Here is a 24,585-nt window from a genome sequence, read left to right as displayed (position 1 = left end):
GCGGTGCATCCCGGCTGGAACGCAGGCGGACGTCGAGTGTTCGCCCTGGGTCGAGTTGCTTGAGCGCGTCGAGTGAGACAGGTCGCACTCGTGCGTCGTAACGCGAGTGCGGGAGCCGTCGAGGCCCAGAACCGTGATACGCACTAACGCGACCTCACGGGGCGTAGCGCGCGGCGGCTCACTCAGATGGATAGAAACCTCGTCCAGTTCCGGTGACGTCGTGGTTGAGATCGCGGCCGTGGTTATCGGCATCCCAAAGTCCACGTCAAACAAGTCGGCGGGTTCGTCATCTACGTCACGTCGGGGTTTGGACCTCGACGTGAAATGCACGCTCGACTCAGACTGGGACGAAGTTATCTTCTGCGTCGAGATTGGGCCCGTCCCAGGCGGAGTCAACTTGCGTTGGATGGATCCGACCAGGACCGTCAACGGTCCCAAGACGCCGCGGATCGTACGTGTCCACGACTCGAGGTCCCAGTCATACACTCCCGCCCTCTCGGTGTACCCAAGCTGAAGCCTGATTCGTGCAACATCTCGAAGAGTGTCCACGCGGCTCGCGTGACGTTCGTGAGCCTGTCAAAGTCCGGCATCCGGAAGGGGTCCGTGAACTTGATCGCGTTGGGCTTGATGAAACGCAGGATCGGATCGTGCTCCAGCAGCCGGATCAGCTCCACTCCAGCAAGCATATACCTCATCTCCGCCGTGGTGAACTGACTCCCCGTGTCGTCGCCTCTCGCCTTGACCGGCGGTTCATCCGCTGAATCCGGCGCGCAGAGCTTCTCCGGAGACTTGTGTTTGCGCGACTCGAAGCTGCTGTTGAAGTCCACGCTCGATTGGTATCGAGGTGGAGGCGAGGGCGTGGTCGTCGAAGTCTGGGCTGAGCCCGTCGAGAAACTCAGCGCGTCTTGTTTGACGGATCCGGCGAGAATCGTCAAGGGCTCCTGAACGACGCGAATCGCGCGCAACGAAGACTTGAGGTCCCAGTCGCACAGCCTCTCCATATCAAAAGCCCCCAACATGAATCCCGAGTCACAAAGCATATGGAAGAGAGTCGGCGCGGCGTGGGCGACGCTGGTGAGACTATCGAAGTCCGGCGCCACGAAGGGGCCTGTGAAGTTGCTCATCATCGTGGGCTTGAGGAAGTCCAAGATTGGGTCTTGCTCTAGCAGGCGGAAGAGCTCCGTACGCGCCACGACGTACCGCACTTCCTCGACGGTGTACTGGCGTCCCGAGTCCTTGCCTTGCGGCTTGGATAGCGACTCATCCGCCGAGTCCGGCGCGCGCAGCTTCTTCTTCCTCCTCTTAGGCGACTTGCGCGTGGTTGCGGCCTTGGCGGTGGTTTGTTGTTGGTCGTTGACCTTTGCAGGCTTCCGACCAGTTGGACCGCGACTTGCGTCGCGGCCCTTCGCGGCTCCCTCGTCGGGAGCCACATCGGGAACGGCAAACTGTTCTTCGTAGCCCTCCTGGTCGTCGCTGGCCCCATGACCTGTCGTGAAGGTTCCCTCAGAGCTCCACGACACGACAGGTCTCTCACTGTGCTCTCTTGCAGTCGGCGACCTTCCGGCCGACGGCGCACCTGCCTCCGATGCCTCTTGGATCGTTAGCTCGTCATTTCAAGTAGTAATCCCGGGCGCGGCACCGTTGTGGAGAAGCGCCCTCGCAGAAATCTCGCGAATGCGATTTCGCACAAACTCGGCGCGTCTGGATAGCGGTCGGGCCGAGCGAATTATTCCCGGTTGTTGGAGTAGCGTATCTTCGAAATACAGGCCCAAGTCTTCACAGGCTTCAGAGTTGGGGGGTTCTTGTGTTGACGCTTGTTCCTTGTCGTAGGGCGTCGAGCCTCGGGCGTGCGGCGTTATCGGGTCGGCGTTTCCTCGGCGTTCCCGTCGGGCGTGCGGCGTTATCAGGCCGGCGTTTCCTGGGGCTTGTGTGGCGTTATCGGGCCTACACAGGGGGGCCTTGTGCACGGCGGTTATCAGGCCAGTGCGGTCCTTCGCCTAGGCAGCGCGTTATCGGGCGCCCACCTAAACGGTATACGTTTAACGTGCCTTTGTTCCAGCACGGGTCTGTGGGGGGTGAGCACCCGAACCAGCAAACGACGGGGGGGCGCGATATCGAGGCGGCTCTACTTGCCGGCGCTTGGTGGTTCCTCTGGAACCTCGGAGAAGACGGGAGGTCTTTGTGGTTCAGAGAAATTTCGGGACTGAGTCCTTACCCTGTCCTATGTCCTTGCTACTGGCTATTCCCTACTACTGCTTGCTAAGCCTACCGTTCTGGGCCTATCCCTACTTCTGTCATGCTTGCACTGCCGTCCTTCAACCTGGTTTGCGTGGCGTAATCAAGATCTTACCTCGGCGCGTTTTGCTCGGCGGGGTTTAGGGTCGGCGCGTTTTGCAGAGACGGGGCGCTGGTCGTGTATCACGGCCCATCATCCGCGTCGACTTTTCCCGTCGATCTCTGCCGCGCGTCGGCCCCCATCAATCGCGTCGCGTTCAACCAACTGCATCGCGCTCCATCCTCCGCGCCGACTTCCATCCTTCGCGTCAGTCGGCTTCCATCTCGGCGCCTCCTCTCACCGGCGTCGACGTGCCCGCTTCATCGCGGGGCACGACACCACATACGCCCAGGTTTTCACGTCTTCGTACTCAAAATTGGCTCCGATCTTATTTTTTTATTTATTTGTCCCGTCTCTGACACTTGGGAGCAGTACAACTGAATTACCCATATACGAAAACCTATATGTCCAGATTTTTAGGTTCCGAAGCCGTAAACTAGAGCGGTTAAAAATCCCTGGTACACCGACTTCTTTGAATTTATATTTATTATCATAGCTTATTTATTAAGTGTTCGAGTTTATAAATTATTTGAAAAAAGTCGCCGATTTTACATCCATTTAGTAACATGTCACTAATTCGAGGTACCCAAACTTATTCTATGGTTTACGTAAATTAAGCTAAATTGGGGCGCAAAAAGGACCCTGGATGAATGATTCTTAGACGGAAATTGTCGGACAATTGGCAGACAGAGCAAATCGTGATTTGTTTAGAGAATCTTACGGTAATGTGGTTGTGGTGTGTACTTGAACAGCACGAAGAGAGCATGGGGAGACTTGCCAATGCGTGTATCGTAAGCTGGCTTGATATCTATTTGAAAAGGCGGAACTCACACTAATCTAAATTGTTTTGTGGTTTTTCCGCATCAGTTTGGCTACGGTGGCCCAGCTCAACTGGCCGCACCGACGTTTTCGCGAGTGTGCGGTTTCTCGGTCCACTGCAACGCTCTCAGCACAGTCGAGGTATACTTGCGCTCGATGTGCGTCATCAGGTACCTAAGCTCGCTCAGTCGCTTTTGAAGCTTGCGGTCTGGCATATCACGTCCGTCGAGCAAGCGCAGCGGCGGCTCTTGCTTGGACTTATTGCCGCATCTCCACAGCACCCAGATATGATGAACAGAGCAGTCAGGTATCTTGAAATCTTCGGCTACGCGACAAAACTTCCCACCCCAAAAATGCGCAGGCGTGCGCTCGAAGTCGTTGTCGAGCTGCTCTGTGAGGTGCTCTGGAGGTGCTGCCAGCTTCTGCAGAAGCTCGTCAACGGCGCAATCTTTAACACACGCCGTTATAGCTTCATTGAGTTCATCGTAGGTTACAGTTCCCGCACCAATCGCTCGTTTTCAAGCTCAGCAATAATATCCTTCGCTGTATCCACCCGTGTCGCTTCAATTTTGGTGAGGGCACCGACCAAGTTTTCCTTCAGCCACTTCATCTCGCACAAAATGGACACGTGTGGCGACACGCCAGTTGAACAAATGCGAGCTTCGGAGCTCCCGTCACCTGACTGCACTCGCTCGGCAAGAGATGACAGCAGGGCTGGATCTTGAAATAGTGGCGTTTCGAGAACGGGATGCTTCGGTGATATTGCACGTACCAAGTATGCGTGATGGTAAGTCAGCGAGGCTAAGCAATACTCAGCGATTAACTTTAACCCTTCGGGTAGTCCAGGGAACATAAAGCGGACACCTTGCTGAACACCTTCGTCATCCACATTGAAGTGGGGCGGAAGTGTTGAGAACTTGTAGCTTTCCGTAGGCAGCCCAGCCACTGCCCGACCAACGTGCATTTCACCCGCAGCTTCGTAGCGTAGATAGGTGTTTTGGACGCCGCCAAGCGACCAACCAGCTCTCAAATGCACGTCATAGCAGTGCCTCAGACCGCTCACGTTCCAGACGGGCAGCCTCCGCACGCAGCTCGACACTGCTCATCGGGGGCTTCCGAATCTCGCCTTTAGCTGGAATCAGCGACTCGGCGATCTTGTCCAAAAGCTCACGTGGTGTGATACCCGCGCCCATGATAGCGGCTAGTCCGTCTTCGTCCCTTTGCACCTTCCGGATCTCCAAATTCCAATGAGACAACGCAAGTCCCAAAGGAACACATCTTCCGTCTGCCGATTTCGAGTTGATGACCCACTTGAGAACGGAATATCGCGTGTAGACAATTATCGGGCAGTGCTCGACGATCGTTCGGAACACTTGAAATACTCTCAAAATCACGATGACCTCCTTCTCAGCAATGTGGTATCTCAGCTCAGCACAGTTCAGAACTCGGCCTATGTATCGGACAGGCTGGATGAGCCCATCGTACTTTTGACCCAAAACTGCGCAAGCAGCCCATTGATTCGCGTGCGGAATGATGATGAATGGTCGTTTTCGGTCCGGATGCCTTAGCAGCGGAGTCGACACAATCTTCCTCTTGAGGATCTCGAAAGCTTCCTTGGCTCCAGCTAGACTCCGGCCGTAGCGGGCTTGTTCGTCCGAATGCTCGTACTGAACCGCGGCAACGACTGGAAAAGCTTCGATGAACTTGTGTAATAGTTCAAACTGCCAAGGAAAGACTGGATCTCCATCAGAGTGTTCGGAAACGGCAAGTCCAAAACTTCTTTCGCAATCTTTGGGATTGGAATCCCTTCTGCACTAATTTCGTGAGAGAGGTACGGGATCGAGCGATTCCCAAATTCGTTTTTCGGAAGGCTCACGGAGATGTTCCAGTATCGGAGTCGAAACAGCAAAGCATTTAAATCTTCACACAGCTGGTCCCAGGTCGTCGCTCCATGAGCAATGTCATCAATGTAGGAACTGCGTCCCAGGACAGGACCCATCTGAGGCGGAGCTGGAATATTCCGCTTGAAGATAGTCATCCCTTCAGTCAACACCGGCATACCTCGTTCCGAGTTGGAGTGCTCAGTTTCCGAACGGACCATGGGATCCAGACCGAGATAGTCGAGAACATCTTGATCCACTTCTGCTTCTTCTTCTTCTTCTGGCGACAACCGAAGGAAACCCCACAGACAGGTTTTTATTACTGCCTGGTAGATGAGCGGAGCGTTCTTCAGTCCAAATGGCATGCGGATCCATTGGAAGTGTCCGTACGGGCAGATGAAAGCGGAGATCAGCTTCGCTCTTTCCGACATCCGGATAGCCAGATCCACTAGCCATGTCATGACTCATGAACCACATTGCCCTCTCGAAACCGATCAGCAGGTCGTCGATCAGCGGAAGCGGATAGTTCAACAACTGGATAAATCCATTCACAATCCGGTAGTCAATACACATTCGGATTTCAACTCCATTCTTCTTCAGAACAATGACGATCGGAGAATCCCAAGGAGAATGAGAGGTCTCAATCAAACCAGTTTCCAGGAGCTTCTTCAACAACTCGTACACCTTGATCGCAAGGTGAGGTGCAATCGAGCGAGGTCGCTGAGCAACGGGCTTGGCGTCCCACACATCCAAATCACAAATCACACCACGAGCTGAAGCTGGCGCTACATTTCCGTCTCCAAGGAAGATCTTCCGATGACACTTCAGAACTGACCGTAGTTTCCGTTCCTCTTCTGGAGAGGTCACATCCGGGTCACCAAAGTCAACCGTCCCGATATCGCACTCTGGATTCAGATCACGCACTTCCGGGACCATGGTCAACTGGTCCCGCAGTTGAGCCAGAAGATCACTGCCCTCATGGATATAGACAGCAGGCTCATAATCCAATTCCTCTGCGTTCATCCTCATCACACGATCATACTCCATCTTGAGTTTCTGAACTTGACTACTCGGCATTGCTTGAGTCGGCAAATCCAGATCTTCTTCCTCAACGGGCTTCGACTCCTGGATGTCTGCGTCGGCCGATAGACCTTCCTCCGGATAATTCTCATCGAAACTGATCGCATCGAAAAACTCGTCCTCATCCGAGGCTGAATGTTCGGGCGGAAATTCTTCGTCTTCATTCAAGACCTCGAACCTGGGCACGTCATCGTGAGAGCTAGCCGTGCCATCCACTTCCAAGGGTGCATCTTCTGGGACTTCATGCTCGGGACTATTCATGACGAATGTCGCACGGTGAGGTTGTTCCTGCACCTGGACTTGATACACTGTTTAAGCTCCAAATGACAGCTCCTTCTTCAACATTAACCGAGTTGGCCACCGGTATTCGGACTTCGAAACACATGGAGGGGCAGCATCTCTCAGCATCTGATTGTACCGTTCCTTTCGCAACGGGCCTGTTCCGACTTCGTGTTCTCGTAGATCAGGGTTTGCCATTCTCGGTATCTCCTCAATCCAGGTCGAACAAAATGTCCAGACTTCGGGAAGAATCCGAACTCAATGATCCGAGCGACCGGTGTCCTGGAATCTATCCACCGATTCTGATCCGAAATGTTGACCACTTTCACAGCGATTGGCCAGGACCGAAGGGTGTAGATGATCTCGGTCACCCAGCGATGGCCTCGACCAGCCCAGACCACTTCGCGTTGCGGGTTACTCTGGCCGTAACGAATCCGGACGATCGCATGTTCGCCGGGGCCTAAGTAGAGCGTCTACGTGGGCGTGACTGGAATGTCGAGTCCTTGCCGTTTCGGAACCAAACCATATTCGGACAACACCACTGGTTCTTCATCCGGAAGTTGTACCAGGCCTTCTCGAACACACAAGCGCACACCGACTGAATAACTTCAGTGCGTGCAGTGATGATCGTCGGAACTCCACCCAATCCAGAGACCCGGAGCTGTTTACAGAACTTCAGCTTGAGCTTGAGCCTACGCGCAAGGTCCAAACTCACCATGTTTACTGATGCTCCAGAGCCCAAAAAGATTAGATGTCCTCCGATTGTTCACCGCACCGTCTACCATTGCCACCTTCTTGACTTCGTCCGGTTCGTTACCTGCCCACCATCCATATCGCTCGCCTGGCTCCAGTCGAAATTCAACCAGATCACTTGGGTCGCGAGCTTCAGAAAGTGAGCGTTCCGAATCCGGGTGAGGTTGATCCAAACGAGTCATCAGAAGAGGAGACGTCGTTTTGAATCTCAGTCATGCATTGATGGTTAGTTTGGGTTTGACGTCTGAGTTCCAGTCCAACATACGCTAAGACACACAATTCTGGGGGGTCCTTGAGCCCTACGCGTTCTGAATCCCTATTCAGCAGGCATTTTAGTTTAACTGCTGTTCCCCAGAATTGGCGTCTCCATCCAAAAGTTGATCTCTGACTGGAGTCGGCGGGTCTTTGGTGGAGCCTTGACGAACCAGAGTCTGAACGGTTTGAAATGCCTTCCGGGTATCACACTTGTCTTCGTGAAACTTGTTGCAGAAGATGCGGGGTTGAGTCTTGCAGATTCGGGTTGGATGTCCAAAACGACGGCAGCGTTCACACTGAATCTCGGCCCAGCAACTATCCGCGGTGTGTCCGAAGTCTTTGCAGTTCTCACAGAACTTGTTCGCGTTCGGGCTGCTAAATCGAGTTCTCATGTCCGGTTTGAAGTCTGGAGTTGGCGGCCTTCATCCAGCATGCTCCATCACTCGAAACACTGCATCAGAAAATCCTTGCTTCCAGGCTCCATCCGGTTCGATCCCTGCTCCGGTTGTAGCAATCCCAGCGGATCAGTTTCTAGACATCGAGCTTCCAGTGGACACGCTTCCAGTTGAGGCAGCAGTCGCTAGCGTCCCTGATTTGGTCGGAATGTCTTCGACGGCATCATGGAAACGCACTTGTTTGTCATCATCACTCGACTCATCTTCGTTCTGCACGACGAATGCTCTTCCCCTCCGCTTCGGGTGGAAATGTCCATGCGAAACATTGTCGGCTCGGAAATCTCGCTTCACGGGCGGAGTGTCGTAGTCATCGTCCTGAGCCATGTCCTCGTGTTGTTTCAGCACATACTTCACATCCTTCAGGCTCCGAATCCGCTGGCCTTGGAGGGTCGATCGCAGTCTGGTGTCCAAAAGCTTCTTCATAAACACATTCAGATGGCGTTCTCGAGCCTTGCGCGACGACTTGAAGTCCAGACCAGCCTCCTCAGCGACCTTGTTCAACCGGTAGTAGAACTCGAGAGGCGTCTCGGATTTCTTCTGAATCATCGTGTAATACCGCTCCGAGTCTGAAGTCTTGGCCTTGCAGTACCTCTCGCGCAATGCCTTCAGAAACCGTTTCCAGTCCCTACGCACCTTCAGCTCCAAGTTTGTTTCCCAGTTCCAAACAGGCGCAGGCATCTTGAGTTTCATCTCGTACGCCTTCACTTGATCTGTCCATCCGCCCTGGGTAGTCATACTTTGGAACCGCTCCAGCCACCGAATCCTGGTCGCCAACGAGGCCTTCGGATCAAAGTCCTCCAGCGTGTTCGAATTCACAAACGGCTTGAACGTGTACACCGTAGTGCCTCCTTCTGCAGTCTTCGTAGTCACTCCAGGCGTCGTGTCCCCAAACGAGCTGCTGTCCGACCTGTTGCTTGAGTCCGATTCAGAGCTAGAGTCCGAGCTCGGGCCGGAGTCCGACGGATTACCATGACGACGAGACTTGCCAGACTTCCTCTTGCGCAACGACTCACGCCTGCGCGGCTCGGGCGACTTGGACGTTCCAGACGATGGCCATCCAGACACTCTACTTGACGTCGATCGGGTCGGCGCAGGGGACTTCGACTCGAGCACGGGTTCCGCCTTCACCTCCTAGACAACCACCTTCGGAGCTTGTGCCGCACGGGGCTTCAATAAGCTCACCGCTTTAGCCGCGTTCAACGTCTCCTGCAATTTGGACGCCAGGAATTCGTCGGTGTTCTTCATGTCCTGTCCCATACGCCCCGCGCTTGTACGCTCGTTGATTACGCCACTGGATTCTCGACTGGGTTTCCGGTCTGAAGTTACTCGATCGGACTGTCTGTATCCTTGAGTTGCCGGATTAGACTGGATTTTTCCCGCAGATCCTTGATCTTGGGCCGATGTCGTCAGAAGATTGCGCAATTGTCCCACGAGATACTTCTGAAGGTTCTTGACCGTTGCTTCCAGAGTCTCCGCCTCGCGGCGAGTCCGACTGTCGTCATGGGGACTCGGGACGACACCTTTCATCGGTCGAGCTTCCGAAAGCTGTTCCTGAACCATCCGTCCAAGTTCCGCCTTTAGCGCCAGTCCAAGCTTCTCGAGTGTCGAGCCCTGAGTGTTCTCCATGCGAGACACCGCGTCCTGCACCTGCCTCATTGTGTTCAAGGCAATCTGCGTGGCACCCGATGGCCCCGATCCGATTAAAGGCTCCGACCGAAGCGACCGAACAGATCGACCCGAGCGTCCGGACAGAGAGCGTCGGTCCGACCTTCTCGAGTATCGAATTCTGGAAATCCGATGGTGACTGCGATCGTCCTCGCTATCAGAACTTACGGACGAAAGACTTCGATGGTGGCCATGTCGACGCGAGTGGCTTCCAGACTTTGTTCTCCGCTTCCGAACATCAGTTGACCCAGACTCCGACATAACGACAACTTACAAAGTAAAACTTTACTAGTGGTTCAGCGTAAAATGTTACGATTCGCAAGTAAACTACTACGGCGTACACGAATTAAAATATAACGAGCAGCCGTACAAAATAAAATGTTACGACTCGGACAAAGTAAAATATTACGACTCGTTCAAAAAAAATGTTGCGACTCTTAAGTAAAATGTAACGACTCTTACAATGTAAAATATTACGACTCGTTCAAAGTAAAGTTTTGCGACTCTTACACTGTAAAATATTACGACTCGTTCAAAGTAAACTATTACGAGTCGCACAAAGTAACATATTACGACTCGGACAAAGACACACATCGAATCATAATCACCTACGCTAGTATAAGCCATAACCAACAATTTGTACAGAAGCAGAAACCTCTGCGGACATATATTTTTTTAATACCCAAAACAACTCTTTAGGCAACGCCCATACACATCTACAATCGTAGGGTGACGCGGCACAACGGACACTGAGCCTCCTCTTCCATCTCCAACGCATGCCCCACGTGCATGGAAGTGCACTCACTGCACATGGCATGGCGGCACGAGAAGGGGATTACCGGGGCTGTAGGGGGATCCAGGCAAATCGGGCATGGAGAGACTTCTATCGGGATGCTGTTGTCTTCCTCGTCACCAGTGATGTCGATTATTTCGTGCTGTCGTCGGACTTGTGACGCACCGGCAACAGAAGCGGTCCTTGCCGAATTGACGCACTCTCGGTTGACGTAGAGGTAGACGTCGTCGAGATTGGAGAGGGGGCATGGCCTGGGACGTGGAGCTGGGAGGCCACAGCGGTGTTGGAAGCACATCAGCCAGACTACGAACACGAAGCGGGATAGCAGGGGAGGTGCCAATAACTCGCAACGCGAGAATGGCTATCGCTTCCCGCTTCTTCTGTGCGTACATTCGGTCGTATTCCTTCTTAGCTTGTTGTGCTGCCAGCACCCGCTGTCGCCGCAGCTCAGGGAACCGTCGCTCCAAACACGTCCTCCTGTCAGCGTGGGCCTTGATGCTGGTAGCAGCAAAGATTACCCCGCAAAGCGGGCAGGGCACTATTGGTGCAGGAGCAGCTATGATAAGCCGAGGGATGTGAAGGAAGCAGGCTTTTATTGCCATCACTTCCGAAACTGACGGCAACTACACAACTACCTACAATTGGTGCACGCAACATTTCAAGTACCTACGTCGATGACGACCGAGAAGAAGAGCGCTGGCGGTCTGGAGGCCTTCAACGGCAAACGGTTCGCTATGTGGAAGGATAAGCTGTAATCACCTCGATCAGTTGTACAAGCGCAAGCAACTCGAGAAGGCGCTGCCCCCTGTCCACGTTTTGATGATCGACTTCCTCCATGGAAGCCCGGAGAAGCCGCCATCAGTCCCGGGGGATAGTGACCTCACCGACAAGGAGAAGAAAATCATGGCTTAGAACGTGATGGACTGGGAAAGGGGTCGCGGAGACCTGCAAAACTTGCTAAATCAGGTCCTACCCAACTCGTATCTGTCAACTCTTTCAGACCTAGTGTCGAACCTAGACCCATGCGAGGTAATGAAGGCCCTCGAGAAAGACTATGGGCAGGGCGATGCGGCTGGTCTGCTTGAGTTGACCCGAGCCTGGTCAAGGTTGGCTCGGAGCCAGTGGCGCGATCTTCGCATCCTCTTCGTCCAGCTGAAGAAAGCGCGCAATGAAATCAACAGAAAGACGCAAGAGCTTCTGGGAGAGGACATGGTCACTGAATCGTGGCTATGTGGGGAGGTCCTGTCCCAGTTGCCGAAAGAGTTTTGGGCATCGTCCATCCCCATGAAAAAGAGCGACTTCACTGTCGAAAGGTGGAAAGCGCACTGAGGCGCATTTTCCAGGAAAAGTAAAAGAAGGAGATTTGTCATAACATGGACAGAAGTGCGTCCATCCCCATCAATAATGTGAGGACCAAACACGTTGAAAAACGCAAGCATGCGGACGAAAAAGAGGGACGGGCGTGTTTCTACTGTTTCAAAGGTGGCCACTTCAAGGCCGACTGTCCTGTTATGGCGTCCGACCGGAACCCGAACTGCGAAGGTGGGCCATTGTTCCGGACCGACACCAAAACGGCCCCCGGGGCGAAAAAGGCCAAGAACGCCGCAATTAACACGATGACGGCGGTCGTGACCGACGGCAAGAAGCGCCTCTTTGGAGAAGGCAAGACGGCACTCGAGAGGGCCCTGGAGGACCAAATTATGGACGACCTCAGAAGTCTGGATCCGGCCAATCAGGACAACAGCAAGTCGGCTGAGTCACCGTTGCCGCCAAATATGGACGAAGTTGAAGAGATAGTACGTAAATTTCATACGGATTCTTTACAGTATATAAACAACCTAAAGTAAACGGACGATATGTGGGTCGTGGATACAGGAGCAGGCAGAGCTATAACTTCAGACCGAAGCTGGTTTAACCCCTCTAACCCCGTATTCTGTATCCTACAGAATAAGCATTGTCACAGGACATAATATCCAGCAAACGTGTCCTCTCTTTCGATATCTCATATGACCGGAATTGTGGCATTAATTTACTAAGTGCATACTATTTGGCAAAGCAAGGGTACAGGCACTTTCTGTCAAAATCTGGAGATTTTCTCTTTTTCTTAGGAAAAGACTTCAAGCTACTGTTTGCAGCAGTGACCATATTACTTACCGAATGTAAAGCCAGGACGGGCATTTTTAGTGCCCAAAGCCGTAAGTTTGGTAATATTTTGAAAGAATGGCACTTGAGTCTCGGTCATGTTGGTAAGGAAAGGTTAATTCGAACATTAAGTAACGAGAAATTACTGGGCAGCCAAAAATACCTTACTCTGAACTGAAGAAGGTTCATTTCTTTTGTAAGACATGCGCCCAAATGAAAGATAGAAGGATGTCCTATAAGAACATGGTGGGAGCCAAGGCTACTGAGCCACTCCATACACTCAACTAGAAAATTACGGGTGAATGACTTATATGGCTCGTTTGGCTATCACTATGCCCTGTCCGTTGTAGATGACGCTACTGCTTATAAGTGGTACTTTGTGGTAAAATCCCTGAAAGAAGTTCCCAGCAAAAATCGTGACTTGATGGAGCATTTGTCAGTACAATTTCCTTTTAAGGTTAAGAGAATTAGAACCGACGGTGGTTCTGAATTTCTAAATTCAGAGGTGTCTAAATTGTGTTCTAAGCTTGATTTAGACTTTCAAAGTTCAAATGTAGAGTCAGAAGAAGAGAATGGGAGTGCAGAAAGAGCGCACCAGACGATGATGGCTGGTGTTCGCTGTGCACTGAAAGGGGCCAATATGCCGGCTAAGTGGTGGCCTGAAGCCTTAAACTATATTGTAGATATCACCAACCGCCTACGAATGACCAGACTGGGGATGAAGACCCCGTATGAATTACGGCATCATCAGCAGCCAAATGGCTTGGCACTCATAATGGGTACAACATGCTATGCACATGTACCCAAAATAAAGCGAACAGACCAAAAAAACTCGGTGATCGAGCAATCGAGTGTAAGCTTTTGGGGCTGACACCCAAATATAAAGGGTATCGGCTGCTAGACGTCAAGGCAAATAAGTACCTAATCTGTCGCGACGTTAAATTTAGCTCAACAAGTACACAGGCAATGATACAAAGGTCGTTCCCTACTGAGGACAGTAGCGTATATCTGGAAGAGGAAAAGATCATACAGAATTTAGGTAAGCGACCTAGAACAGAGGCTGATGTTGAAGCGACCACCGAAGTTGAAGCCTCAACGTCAGCATCTGAAACGCGACCACCGACATCCCACATAGTGGGAGCAGAAAATGGGGTTAGTGGTGACAGACGGAGGTCTAAGATAAAAAGAAAGTGTCACGAGGCGGCTTGAGGAAAATTTCCCTTTGCGCCAGTTCCCACTTTGTCCCGGAAAGCCTGCCCTTGATTGGTCCAGAACCTATCCTGATTTTGCGACAAGTGCAAGCTGGGACGCGGTGGCAGAAGAAGATTGACAGTCATTGTCTGGATCCAGATTGGGCACTCCGGACAATTGAGCTGCTACGAGTGATGAAGCGCTGCGAAGGACGAATACCGAATTCCTCGATGAGCTGTACCCCCGTGGTATATCACCAAAGGGGGCCAGCTCATCGAGGAAATCCATTGAGACCCAACCACTTCTCATTGGTCTAAAATATTCAAAATCGTTGGGGGCCGCACGCTGCACGCCACTCCAAGAAAGTCATGGGGAGAAGGTACCTAAGCGCCAAGGACAAGTTGCTCATCGTGCTGGAGGCTAAGGCTGGCCAAGTAAAGCCTGTTGCGCGCAAATATGGTGTGCAAGCAGCCCATATTCAGGACGCTGAGTTAGAAGTGGAGCTGGCTGCGTGGATAATTGAGCGGTGATCCCACGAGCTAGCTGTGTCTACAAACCAGGTGATAGCGAAGGACCTTACAATCAATCCAAGTTTTCGAGGTGGCAGCCGAAAGGCTATGTGGAAGTGGGTGTATCGGTTCTTACAAGCTGTCCTCTGCCTCAAAAGTCGACGGGGCAAAAAGCCTACGTGGCATAATTGAGCTCCCAAACGGATTACATACGCCTTCACAGCACACTCGACGTCTCCGTTATCTGCCATGACTGCCACCCCTCTAAAGACGATGACATCATCGATCTTTAGATGCTTGCCACAGACATCGTGTACTGTGCAGCTCCTCCCCGCGTCTCCTGCAACACACCCGACAATATCTACTCCAGTGATTGTAGCGCTGGACTTCCCTCCTGTTCGATCCAAAGACGTCAGTAATTGTACAGAGCAACACGTTCAACCGCACTTACCATTAGCGGTTCTTCGTCGACTGGGGGATTGGCAATTCAGAGCCAAGCGAGCTCATTGGCTAATATTATGCCTGGGGATACAGCTCATCGAGGAAGTCCCCTTGAAAGCTGTCCATCACTTAGTATAACAAACCCGGTTGGGGATACAGCTTTTCGAGGAAAAAATGGGGGTACAGCTCATCGAGGAATTCGGTAGTTGGCATGCGCCAGAGTGATCATGTGTGTCATGGATGCCCCCGAAGGCATGTGTGTGGTTGCTGTTGCCGACCGAGCGTGTATCGAGGTCAAGCGACGACGCAGAGGCGCCGGGATGAGCAGTGTTTAGGATGGATGGATGGAATTCTGGATTTGGATCGAGATGGAGAGCTGGTTTGGATCCGGATGGGTCCTTGAATGTGCGAGGGGAAAATCCAGTGGTCACCCATCAAGAAAGGTTCCAAACTCCAAGTATAGTCTGGCCAAGATGTTAACGACCGACCAACGCGACCGACTAAGATCTGTTTTGCACGAGGGGTCGCCTGATTCCTTGCGTGTCTCCGGATGCTCAAGATGATTACGACACCCGGACCCATAGTGAAACCAAGATAAAGTGAATCCTGCATGTGGAAAGATAGCTAGTAGAGATCGTCTAGCACTAAAATCAACAGAGAGTTCGTTTTGCCTTGTGAGTGACAAGTCGGCCGACCAAGCCTCAAGAAGCCATTCCCCGGGCCCGGCGACGCGTTTCTTGCGGATAAGGTCACCTCGGGCACGCGTACGCCCGTTGTGCGAGTCTCCACTGCGACCTAGAGATCTAATTGGTGGGGACCACGGCGACGCGCGCTAAGGAGTGATCCGCCGTTTCATATTCCAGTTGGCGAACCGAACGGTAACCCATTTCATATTATTAACTTGAGGTTTGGGAGGTTGTTAGTAGTCACCCCTTGAACTTGATTGTGAGACTGCTGTGTGGTAGGATTGTATACCTGTGTGTGAATCGGTTAGTCTTCCGGAACGAATTCTAGTGTTCGGCCCCGGGAGTGGTGCGCGATATAGATTTGAGTAAGCCAGTGAGTTTGGAGCTGGCCAGGGTTCTGAACTAGGCTTTTTTGACTGGACCGAAGACCCACCGCTCAAGGGTATATCTGTATATCGTGTACAACTCTCTGTTTGTATTGATTGGTGTTTGGGGACGACCCCACTAATAGGTTGACCCCCCCCCCCCCCCCAACCGTACTGACTCCGTTTGGGAACGAACGTGGTTGATTTGTATTATTCTGTATCTGATTGATATTGTGAAAGCAGCTCACGTGGTGAACTCCGGACCTACCGAAGATAAACGCTACCGAAAGGGATTACACAAGGTCACACGCCAACTCCGGTCGGGATACTTGTATTCCAATTGGAGACTGACCCCCAGTTGGGTTTTCCTTTTAGACTCGCTCAACCCCTGGGCGCGTAACTATACACCCTGGACGATAAAGGCGTTCACCCGCCTCACCTCAAAAGCGTACCGTCAGACTGACAGATTATGTCACCAGTTAAATAATGTGACAACTGGTAAGAAACCCATTCCCTTTTCCGCGATCTATTAAGAAGGCGCGGGATAGCGAATATGCCGCGCCGTGGGAGTGCGCAATAAAGACAGAGTTTGAGGCCCTACTAAAGAACGGCACATGGAAGTTAGTGCCTCTACCAGAAGGGCGACGAGCACTCGGTTGTCACTGGGTGTTCGACGTAAAGCACCATTCTGATGGTACAGTTGACCGATTTAAAGCACGGTTGGTAGTCCAAGGGGACACCCAGCTGTACGGCATTGACTACAAGGGAGTATTTGCCCCTGTAGCCCGGTATGAGTCCCTGCGGCTTTTGCTCGCACTATCTACAGTTTTAGATCTACACCTCCATTAAATGGACGTTTCTACTGCGTTCCTAAATGGTGTACTCTAAGTGACAGCATCTATGTGAGACAGCCAATGGGATTCCGGGATGGATCCGAGCTTGTCTGTAAGCTTGAGAAACGTCTGTACGGCCTGAAACAGGCCCCCATAGTTTGGTACGAAGTAGTAAATCGCTTTCCAAAAGATTTAGGCTTTTCCAGATGCAAGAAAGAACATTGCTTGTATCTGAAAAGGTGGGAGGCTGAAGGAGTCACACACACACTGATCGTGTGCGTCTATGTGGACGACCTTACGATGACTGGCTCACTGACACGAGGCGGTCCCCAAAAAATTGCCGACGATGTGCCGTCACCTGATGACTTGGAGTTTGTATCGGATGCTGATTGGTGGATGACTTGGATACGGCGCGGCTGTACCCGTGTGACATGGATGGCGACTGTGGGAGAGAAGTGATTTCTCGGGATGAATCCAGCGCCTGACTGCAGATGGGCCCAACTGGCTGGAAGTGTGAATCCTGGGAGTGCACGCCCAGGATTTTAGAGAACACTCAGTCCAGCCGCGGACTCTCCCTTACGATGAGTGCCTAAAGTCTGCTGGAAAGTGTCTCTGGAGAATGTATCCCAGAGTACACCTCATCTTGCTGTGGCTCAGAGTGCCCCAGAGGGTCAAATTACCCTGATAATCAACCCACTACCACCATGATCATGCGCAGGAGGCCGCTAAACCCGCTAAAAGCTTTGCTTTGTGGAGATGCCCGCAGGCCTGCAATGTAGCAGATTTGTTACCCAGAGTGCTGCACGGAAACCCAGAGTTCACCTCCCTGAGTACAGGTGACCCAGAGTTCCAAGATGATTCCCTGGGTTTGGATCAAGAATCCAGACTCTCCATACTGAACTTAAGTGTTTCCCAAGCCAACACCCAAGAATCCCCCAGTTCCCCAAGATTCCTCAGAATTCCCAGGATTTCAGAAGATGACCCTGAGTGTCACCTGATTTTCAGGGATTCGAGTCAGTTCGAAGTCAGTCTGCAATCAAAGTGATGCGTGGCCTTGAAGAACCGTTATGGATGCGCAGACTGGATACGTTCGAGGAGTCGAGAGGGAGTCCTACACCATACTAAACCAAGTCTAAGGACCCACAATTGGCACTTTCGACGCCGTGCGACAATGGATTCGCAAGCCGATCGCAAGTTTGGACCGCTGAACCCAAGTTATACTCAAGACAAGACATTTGACCCCAAGCATAGTGAACAGAAGATTTTTGCCCGAAGAAGTAAGAGAAAGAGAGAGAGAGGGAGAGAGAGAGAGAGAGAGAGAGAGAAGTAGCTGATAAAAACCAAACAGATTTCAATTTCCCCTGTACTGCGCAAGTGACTTCGGCCAAGCCTGCCGACGGAAATCCGGAGGACCCGAGACTACGACCGCGTGACGGTAAGGGCACATCAACGGTAAAGGACAGCCGTCTGTGTGGACTCCATCAACTCAAGTCCAGTTAGGAGGGGACCAGCGACGGCCTTGAGCTTCTTGGAGTAATCCATCTATTCCATATCCTAGTTGGGTCACTTGCTGTGCTCGTGGTAGCCCATTTCATAATATCCCAGAGGGTATTCTGGGGTGCTAGGTAGTCGCCTCCAGGATTTTGTATTGACTGCTTGTGTGAAGGGAAGGTAACTGATATTGATTGTATTTTCCTCCTTTATTGGAGGTGGTGCGCGTTTGCGTGAGTCTCAGGGGAGCTAGACCCCTGAATTTCAGACTCGAGTGAGCCTAGTGTGAGTGTGACCTACCGTCCAAGGGTCCAAAAGAATAAGAGACGGCTAGTTGTAGTGTTTGTATACTCTGTATTTGTTGGTTTTATTGAGCTAGGAGAGCATTTGGGTAAGGTGTCTTCTGAGTTCCAAGTCCCAGAGTTGACTGAAATCCTGGACCCTGAATTCGTGATATTCTGGGATTCAGGGTGCAGCGGGGCTGCCGTAGCTTTGCGTCAGAGGAAGCTTAACAGACTCACAGAGTCTCAGCTTAAGATAGCCCGTTCTAATACCAGAACGTACGAGTCCGTACACCTCACGGACTCCAAGAGTCAACCCTTAACACTTAACTGTGTGAACCTCAAACTGCATGTCTTTCCCTTTATCGCGGCCAAGCCGCCTACGGTGTAAATGTATCCGGTTCACTATCTAGCATAGTGAACCCTAGTCATATGCATAATCAGTGGCTCTGAAGCCGTGTACCGATTCTCCTACTGATTTAGGTTAGACAATGTGTATCCACTTCATAACCCTTCGGGTAACTCTCGTGTAACCCCGTTACCCCCTCCCACCCACCCACCAAACCGTGGACACGGGTGTTCACGCTTAACGGTCAACCTCCGGGTCTTGTTCCGTCAAGCCTCCCTCTCGAACGAGTCAATCCACGTCGCGTGGACGTCTCTGAGAACTTCTCGGTACAACGCGCCCTCACATGACTTCAAGTCATAAAGCCTTTTGGTCTTTCGACCGTCGCGAGATCCGCCTCGGAGCCTTGCTCCTCTCGTGCTGCTGCACTGCGTGCCTCCGCACCTCCGCGAACGCCCGTGCCCGCGCCCACACCCTCGACGCCTTCCAGGCTCTCGGTGTCCGAGTACTTCACGGTGCAACGCCTGAAGCGCAGCTCGCAGCGCGCAAGCCCCAGCTCTCCTCGAGCACCAACCCGCCAGATCATGGATCGTAGGGAACTCTTTGGTAAAGAGGGCGAGGTGGACGAGTCCATGGAGGGTTCTACGAACCGAGGAGACGCGTCCCCCTCACGGGACGCTCCCCGAGCCGCGGCGATGCTTCGCCCACACCGTCGACACGTTGTGAAGAAGGCTCGCCGGCCCCAGTTGGCTCTTCGAGCCGTCGCGACCAAGAGCGCGCTGCGCCGTCGAGGGAGGAGCCGCGGCCACCACTGCGAACTCCGAACCGGTTCCCTGAACGCTCTTCCGGTCTCTACGAGCTGCGCGCGCTCACTGAGCCACGGTATTCGCCACCTCGTGGTGAGGGCGTGCCCCTGGGCCCCGTCATCTCCAACCCTTTGGACCAAGCTCAGTCCGAGCAGGTGGCGGCGCAGATGGCTCCCATGCGCTCCCAGCGCCCCGAGCTGCGGCCTCTGCTGAATCCCGGCACTGCCGACTACGGCTTCCGGCCTCGCGACCCCGCGGAGGCTTGTCGCCAGGCGTTCCAGCAGTCTCTCGCGCTGCACACCATTGGGCCCGCGGCCCGTACTCCGGAGGAGCTTGCACTGCGTACGTCTCTGCGAGAGCGGCTCCTCACTCCACAGTCTACGACTGTCGCGGAGTATCGCGAGAGGCTGCGGCTGCAAGCCCAGCAGAAGCCCGTGACCGCCATGCGGACGTACCCGGTGGTACTTAGCCGGGGGGAAGACTCAATTGAGTACGAAGCTCAGTTCGAGTCTTGGGCCGAGCACAGCCGAAAGCTTAGCTCCATGGACGCTCTCCGAGCCAGCTTCAGTGAAGTGGATGTTCGCATTGAACGCTAGCTCCACTTCGATTTCGCGAAGGTCCGAGCCAAGCGCAGCCTTCCGGCACTCGCCCAGCCAAAGACCCAGTTTAGCGCTGCGCGCTTCGCTCCTTCGAGCACTCCAGCCACTCCTTGCCGCGAGGGAGTGAGCGCTGTGGCTCAGGGTCAGCCTCGGAGCAATGTGGCTGACTTAGCAGCTCCCCAGCTTATTGCCGGGAAGCGCGGGACGGCCGGCGTGCCGGCCTTGAGCCCTCGGGGAGCTGGTGATCAAGCTGATCAAAAGCGTCCACGACGTCTGGGCAGTCTTGGTGGAGGGGCACCTCAAACTCCCATGAGTTCTCGGAGTGAAGGTACCCTCGCCATTTCACCAGATACTGGTTTTGACTCTGGCACCGCCGCTTCGCCAGGAGGCGCTCCACATGGTAATGTAGATTCCCATGCTCATCGAGCAGGGCCGGTGGAGGCCGCTGTGGGGCCCTTTGCGACTCAAAGTGAGCTCTTGGAGGTGCGACAGCAGGCGGGTCGCCTTCGGGATCATATCCATGACGTTGATGCGCGTCTGGATCGGACTGCCACCGAACTTGACGAGCTCGCCGAGCGGACGCGATGGATCGAGGTGCCTCGAGCGGTCTGGGACCGCCTTGGGGCCCTGGAGGACTGGGTGCGATACTATCGCGATCGCGATGAGCAACGTGGCCGGGAGCTCGGGGAGCTACAGCGTCAGCAGGCTGTGCTTCAGGGTCAGCTCGACCTCCGCGCCTGTGACCTCGTCACCCTTGGCGCCTCCATCTGCACCTGCATCAGGTCCTGGTACGGCTTGAGCAAGCCCACGTAGAAGACGGGTGCGTCCTCATCTTCTTCGGAAGATTGAGCGTGTACGCAAGGCCCTTCTTGGCCACAACCTTGAAAGGTCCGATGAAGCGCGGGCGCAACTTCGTCTTGAAGACGGCAGACACTGCATGTGTAGATAGGTCCTTAGCATTAAGCAGCACCAGGTCCCTGACCTCATAACTTTCAACATTGCCTCTGCCCCTGGCATCTGCATGTTCCTTGTGCTTGTCTTGGCTCTCAGCCATTGCGTCACGCACATGTTGTAAGACACTCAGACGCGTCGACAAGAAAGCTTCAACCTGTTTACGAACAGTAACCGGGCTGACATCAGCTAGCCGATCAGCTAAATCAGCTTCTCCCCCCACCAAGCCCGAGGCCACCACGTGGCGGCGTCAGCGGGACGCGGACAATGAGACAAGCTGTTCACGTAGAACGGCGTGTAGCCTGTCGAGGCGTGCACGGCGTTGTTCAACGCAAACTCAACGAGTGGAAGCATGGCGCTCCAGCGCTTCGGCGTCTCGGCGCAAATGCTGCGGAGCACGTCCTCGACGGCGCGATTTACGCGCTCGGTCTGACCATCGGTCTGCGGATGGTCCGCCGTGGACATGTCCAGATTGGTGATAAGCACCGCAAAGACCGCGCTCCAGAAGTTACATGTGAAGCGGGGGTCTCGGTCCGAGACAATCGACTCAGGGAGTCCGTGTTGTCGAAACACTCGGTCCAAGAACAGCGTTGCTGTACCTTTACCATCGATGGTCTCCGGCACAGCCGCAATGTGAGCCATCTTGCTCAGTCGGTCCACGAAGACCACGACTCCAGTGTTACCTGCCGCTTCCGCCGGCAGGCCAAACACAAAGTCCATACTCATGGATTGCCAGCAGCCCGAAGGGACAGGCAAACTCGCCAACGGCGCTGCAGCATGAGGAGACGACTTCACTCGCTGACACGTCTCGCACGTGCACACATAAGTGCTCGTCCACTTGTACAGCTTCGGCCACCAGTAGTGGGTGCTCACCGAACGGTAGGTCTTCTCACGGCCAAGATGGCCTGCCAGCGGCGTGTCGTGTGCCTCATAGAGGATGCGATACTTCAGATCCTCATCATGAGGGATGACCACGCGGGGCGTATCCTCGGGGTCGGTGTTGTAGAGCAACAGGCCTCCATCGAGGGAATAACGGTGTAGCCGCGCGCGCAGCCGCGCTGACAATTCCATGTCCGAGTCTTGAAACACCTTGCTCCCCAGAGCCTTCAGCAACGCGACACAAGTGTCGTCCTTGGCATAAGCCGTTCGGATCAAATCCGGTAATGACGAAGTCACGGTCGTTACATGAGCCAGCTCATAATCCGGAGCGCGTCCGCAAGGACATTCTGCCTGCCAGGCTTGTACTTCACCTCGAAGTTGTACTCCGCGAAGAAGGACAGCCATCGGACCATCCTTTGCGAGAGATGAGGCGACTGAGTCGCAGTGCGTAACGACGCATGATCCGTGTAAATCACGAACGACTGAGAGCCCAACAGGTGATCCCTGAACTTGACGAGCGCATACTTCGTTGCAAGTAGCTCCTTGTCGTGGACAGGATAGTTCTTCTCAGCAGCCTTCAGCTGGCGAGATTCGAACGCCACCACGCGCTCGCGCCCCTCGGCGTCTGCTTGCAGCAGGGCACAGCCGATGGGAAAGTCCGAGGCGTCACAGACGACACTAAACGAACGAGCGGGGTCTGGCAGAGCCAGAATAGGCGCATGAAGGAGACTGTCCTTAATTGCCACAAACGCATCTTGATGCTCGGTGCCCCAACACCACTTCGCATCCTTCTTCAGGAGATTGGACAGTGGCCGAGCCATCTCAGCGTAGTTCTCGCTGTACTTGTGCAAGTAATTGGCCAAGCCAAGCCACTTGCGAAGATCCTTCTGGTTCTTGGGAACCGGCCAGTCAACAATGGCCTTGACCTTGACCCGGTCGGCCCTCAGGCCACGCTTCCCGATGAAACACCCTAAGAAGGGGATCTCTTCCGCTCCGAAGATGTTGGTGTACAACTTGTTTTGACGCATGCATTCGAGCACAGCACGCAGGTGCTCCACATGGTTCTCCATATCAGTCTTTCCGTGCTCCGCACGACTGTGGACAAAGATGTCATCGAAGTGCGTTTGCGCGTACGCCCGATGGGGCCTGAAGAGCTGCGTCACCAGACGATTAAACGTCGCTAGCGCGTTCGAAAGCCCTTGGGGCATCACCAAACAATCCCAGAGCATGCCGCTCGGAGTACTCACCGCAGTGAGAGGGATGTCGCTCGTCCTCATGAGCAATTGGTAATACCCATCGACCAAGTCGAGCGCACTGTACATCGTACATCCTGTCATGTTGTTCTGAAGACCATCCTTCCGAGGAAACGGCGTCTGTGCCGGAATGGTAGCGGCATTCAGCTTGTTGAAAGCATGCACGATACGCCACTTGCCATTCGGCTTTCTGACACAGAACGTCGGCGTAGAGTGTGGAGACTTACTCTCACGCACCATGCCCGCCTCGTGCTTCGCACGGAAGAACGCGTCAATGACGTCACACTGCTCCTTCGGCAAGGGCCACTGCCTCGTCACGCAGTACTTCGTCCCCGGAACGAGATCGATTTCGTGTCGAACACCTCGAGCCGGAGGTAGCCCCGAGGGCGGCTCCTTCGAGACCACGTCCTGGTAATCCTTTACCACTTGATACAAGGGATCCGACGGGTCCTTCAGGATCGCCGATCCGCTCCGCGCATTCAGCGCCTTCTTGGTGTCTTCCAGGACAGCTTCATCCAGAAGCGAGGACGAGTTCAACTCTTCTTCGGGTCGTATGAGCACTACCTCGGCCAAGTCTCCAGCCTTCAAGGCTTCGCCGAACTCGGCCAAGGACATCTCGCTCAGCTACAGGAGAGCAGACAGTGAGGGCAAGTCGTCGAGGTTGATACCTCCGTCGACGTCGCCCGTCACTCCATTCACGAGTGTGTAGAGTTGCTCGCTCTCGCGTGGAGCCTCGCCGCTCGACACGCCCTTCTCGACTTGTGAGATTGCAGACGCCTTGCGTCTCGCAGCCAGCGCTTTGCGGCGCTGCCTCCTCTTCATGGACACCGTCCGCCCTGTAGAGCTCCGTGATTTCGCGTGCGTCTTGACGCCAGGTGTCACCACCTCGTTCAGCTCCGAGGGAGCTCCAGTGTCTTTACCGACACTCAGCGAAGAGCTGTACGATCCGCAGCCTCCACTCAGTGGATTACGTGCCACTCCACGATCTTCATCCGGGCAAAGCCCCTTGTTCTTCGGCATCGTGCCGACCGCGCCGTCGCTGGCACGCAGCAGGGCGTCGCCCTCAGACGCACACCCGCTCAGCGGAATTCGTGCCGCTCCACTTGCCGTCCGCGAGCCACGCTCGGAACGCTCGTTCTCGACACACTCAGTGTCCACCAACTCGGAAACTCCGATGTCCAGCACATCGACCGACTCGGCCCAGTGCTCGCGCCAAAAGCGCTTCTGCTTCCTAGCAGAGGTGGGTTCATGACTCGCCAATGCTCCGCCAAGAGAGAAGTGCGTAGCACCAAGGGTCTTCGACCTCCAATCGATCCAAGGCTCATGGCGTTCTAGCCACGCCATACCAAGGATGAGATCATGTCTCGAATCGAGGTCTAAGACCAGACAGCGTTCCACGCTATCAAAATCCAAAAACTTCACGCCCAGGTCCACAGGGACCTTAGGCACCGTGACACGAGTGCCCGTCGCGAGACGAATAGTGACGATGTCACTCCCG

At 53.8% G+C, this 24,585-nt stretch overlaps 5 protein-coding genes across 5 annotated transcripts; 2 read left to right on the top strand and 3 right to left on the bottom strand.

Moving 5' to 3' along the window:
• Positions 1-425: 425 nt before the first annotated feature.
• Positions 426-2,298, bottom strand: PHYSODRAFT_255387 (hypothetical protein; the record flags this gene model as incomplete). The annotated part of the gene is made up of 2 exons (XM_009529818.1): positions 426-1,604; positions 2,290-2,298. 2 exons carry the CDS (start codon positions 2,296-2,298, stop codon positions 426-428), a joined length of 1,188 nt encoding a protein of 395 aa, XP_009528113.1.
• Positions 2,299-3,644: 1,346 nt separating this feature from the next.
• Positions 3,645-4,190, bottom strand: PHYSODRAFT_503431 (hypothetical protein; the record flags this gene model as incomplete). Its single annotated transcript, XM_009529817.1, has 1 exon — positions 3,645-4,190. A coding segment is annotated over one exon (546 nt), but the record flags the coding sequence as incomplete, so codon positions are not given.
• A 3,735-nt stretch (positions 4,191-7,925) lies between these two features.
• On the bottom strand, positions 7,926-9,512 carry PHYSODRAFT_332759 (hypothetical protein; the record flags this gene model as incomplete). The annotated part of the gene is made up of 2 exons (XM_009529816.1): positions 7,926-8,987; positions 9,039-9,512. The coding sequence occupies 2 exons, from the start codon at positions 9,510-9,512 to the stop codon at positions 7,926-7,928; spliced, it is 1,536 nt and encodes a 511-aa protein (XP_009528111.1).
• A 1,555-nt stretch (positions 9,513-11,067) lies between these two features.
• Positions 11,068-11,643, top strand: PHYSODRAFT_501111 (hypothetical protein; the record flags this gene model as incomplete). Its single annotated transcript, XM_009529815.1, has 2 exons — positions 11,068-11,175; positions 11,227-11,643. Coding segments are annotated over 2 exons (525 nt in total), but the record flags the coding sequence as incomplete, so codon positions are not given.
• Positions 11,644-11,687: 44 nt separating this feature from the next.
• PHYSODRAFT_255384 (hypothetical protein) lies at positions 11,688-12,110 on the top strand (the record flags this gene model as incomplete). Its single annotated transcript, XM_009529814.1, has 2 exons — positions 11,688-11,697; positions 11,797-12,110. Coding segments are annotated over 2 exons (324 nt in total), but the record flags the coding sequence as incomplete, so codon positions are not given.
• Between the last annotated feature and the right edge of the window lie 12,475 nt (positions 12,111-24,585).

The sequence above is a fragment of the Phytophthora sojae genome (genome assembly GCF_000149755.1).
Source record: "Phytophthora sojae unplaced genomic scaffold PHYSOscaffold_4, whole genome shotgun sequence".
In the NCBI taxonomy this organism is placed as follows: Eukaryota; Oomycota; class Peronosporomycetes; order Peronosporales; family Peronosporaceae; genus Phytophthora; species Phytophthora sojae.
The sequence above is the reverse complement of the archived record's forward strand: the minus strand, read 5'-3'. Positions and strand labels throughout refer to the sequence as shown.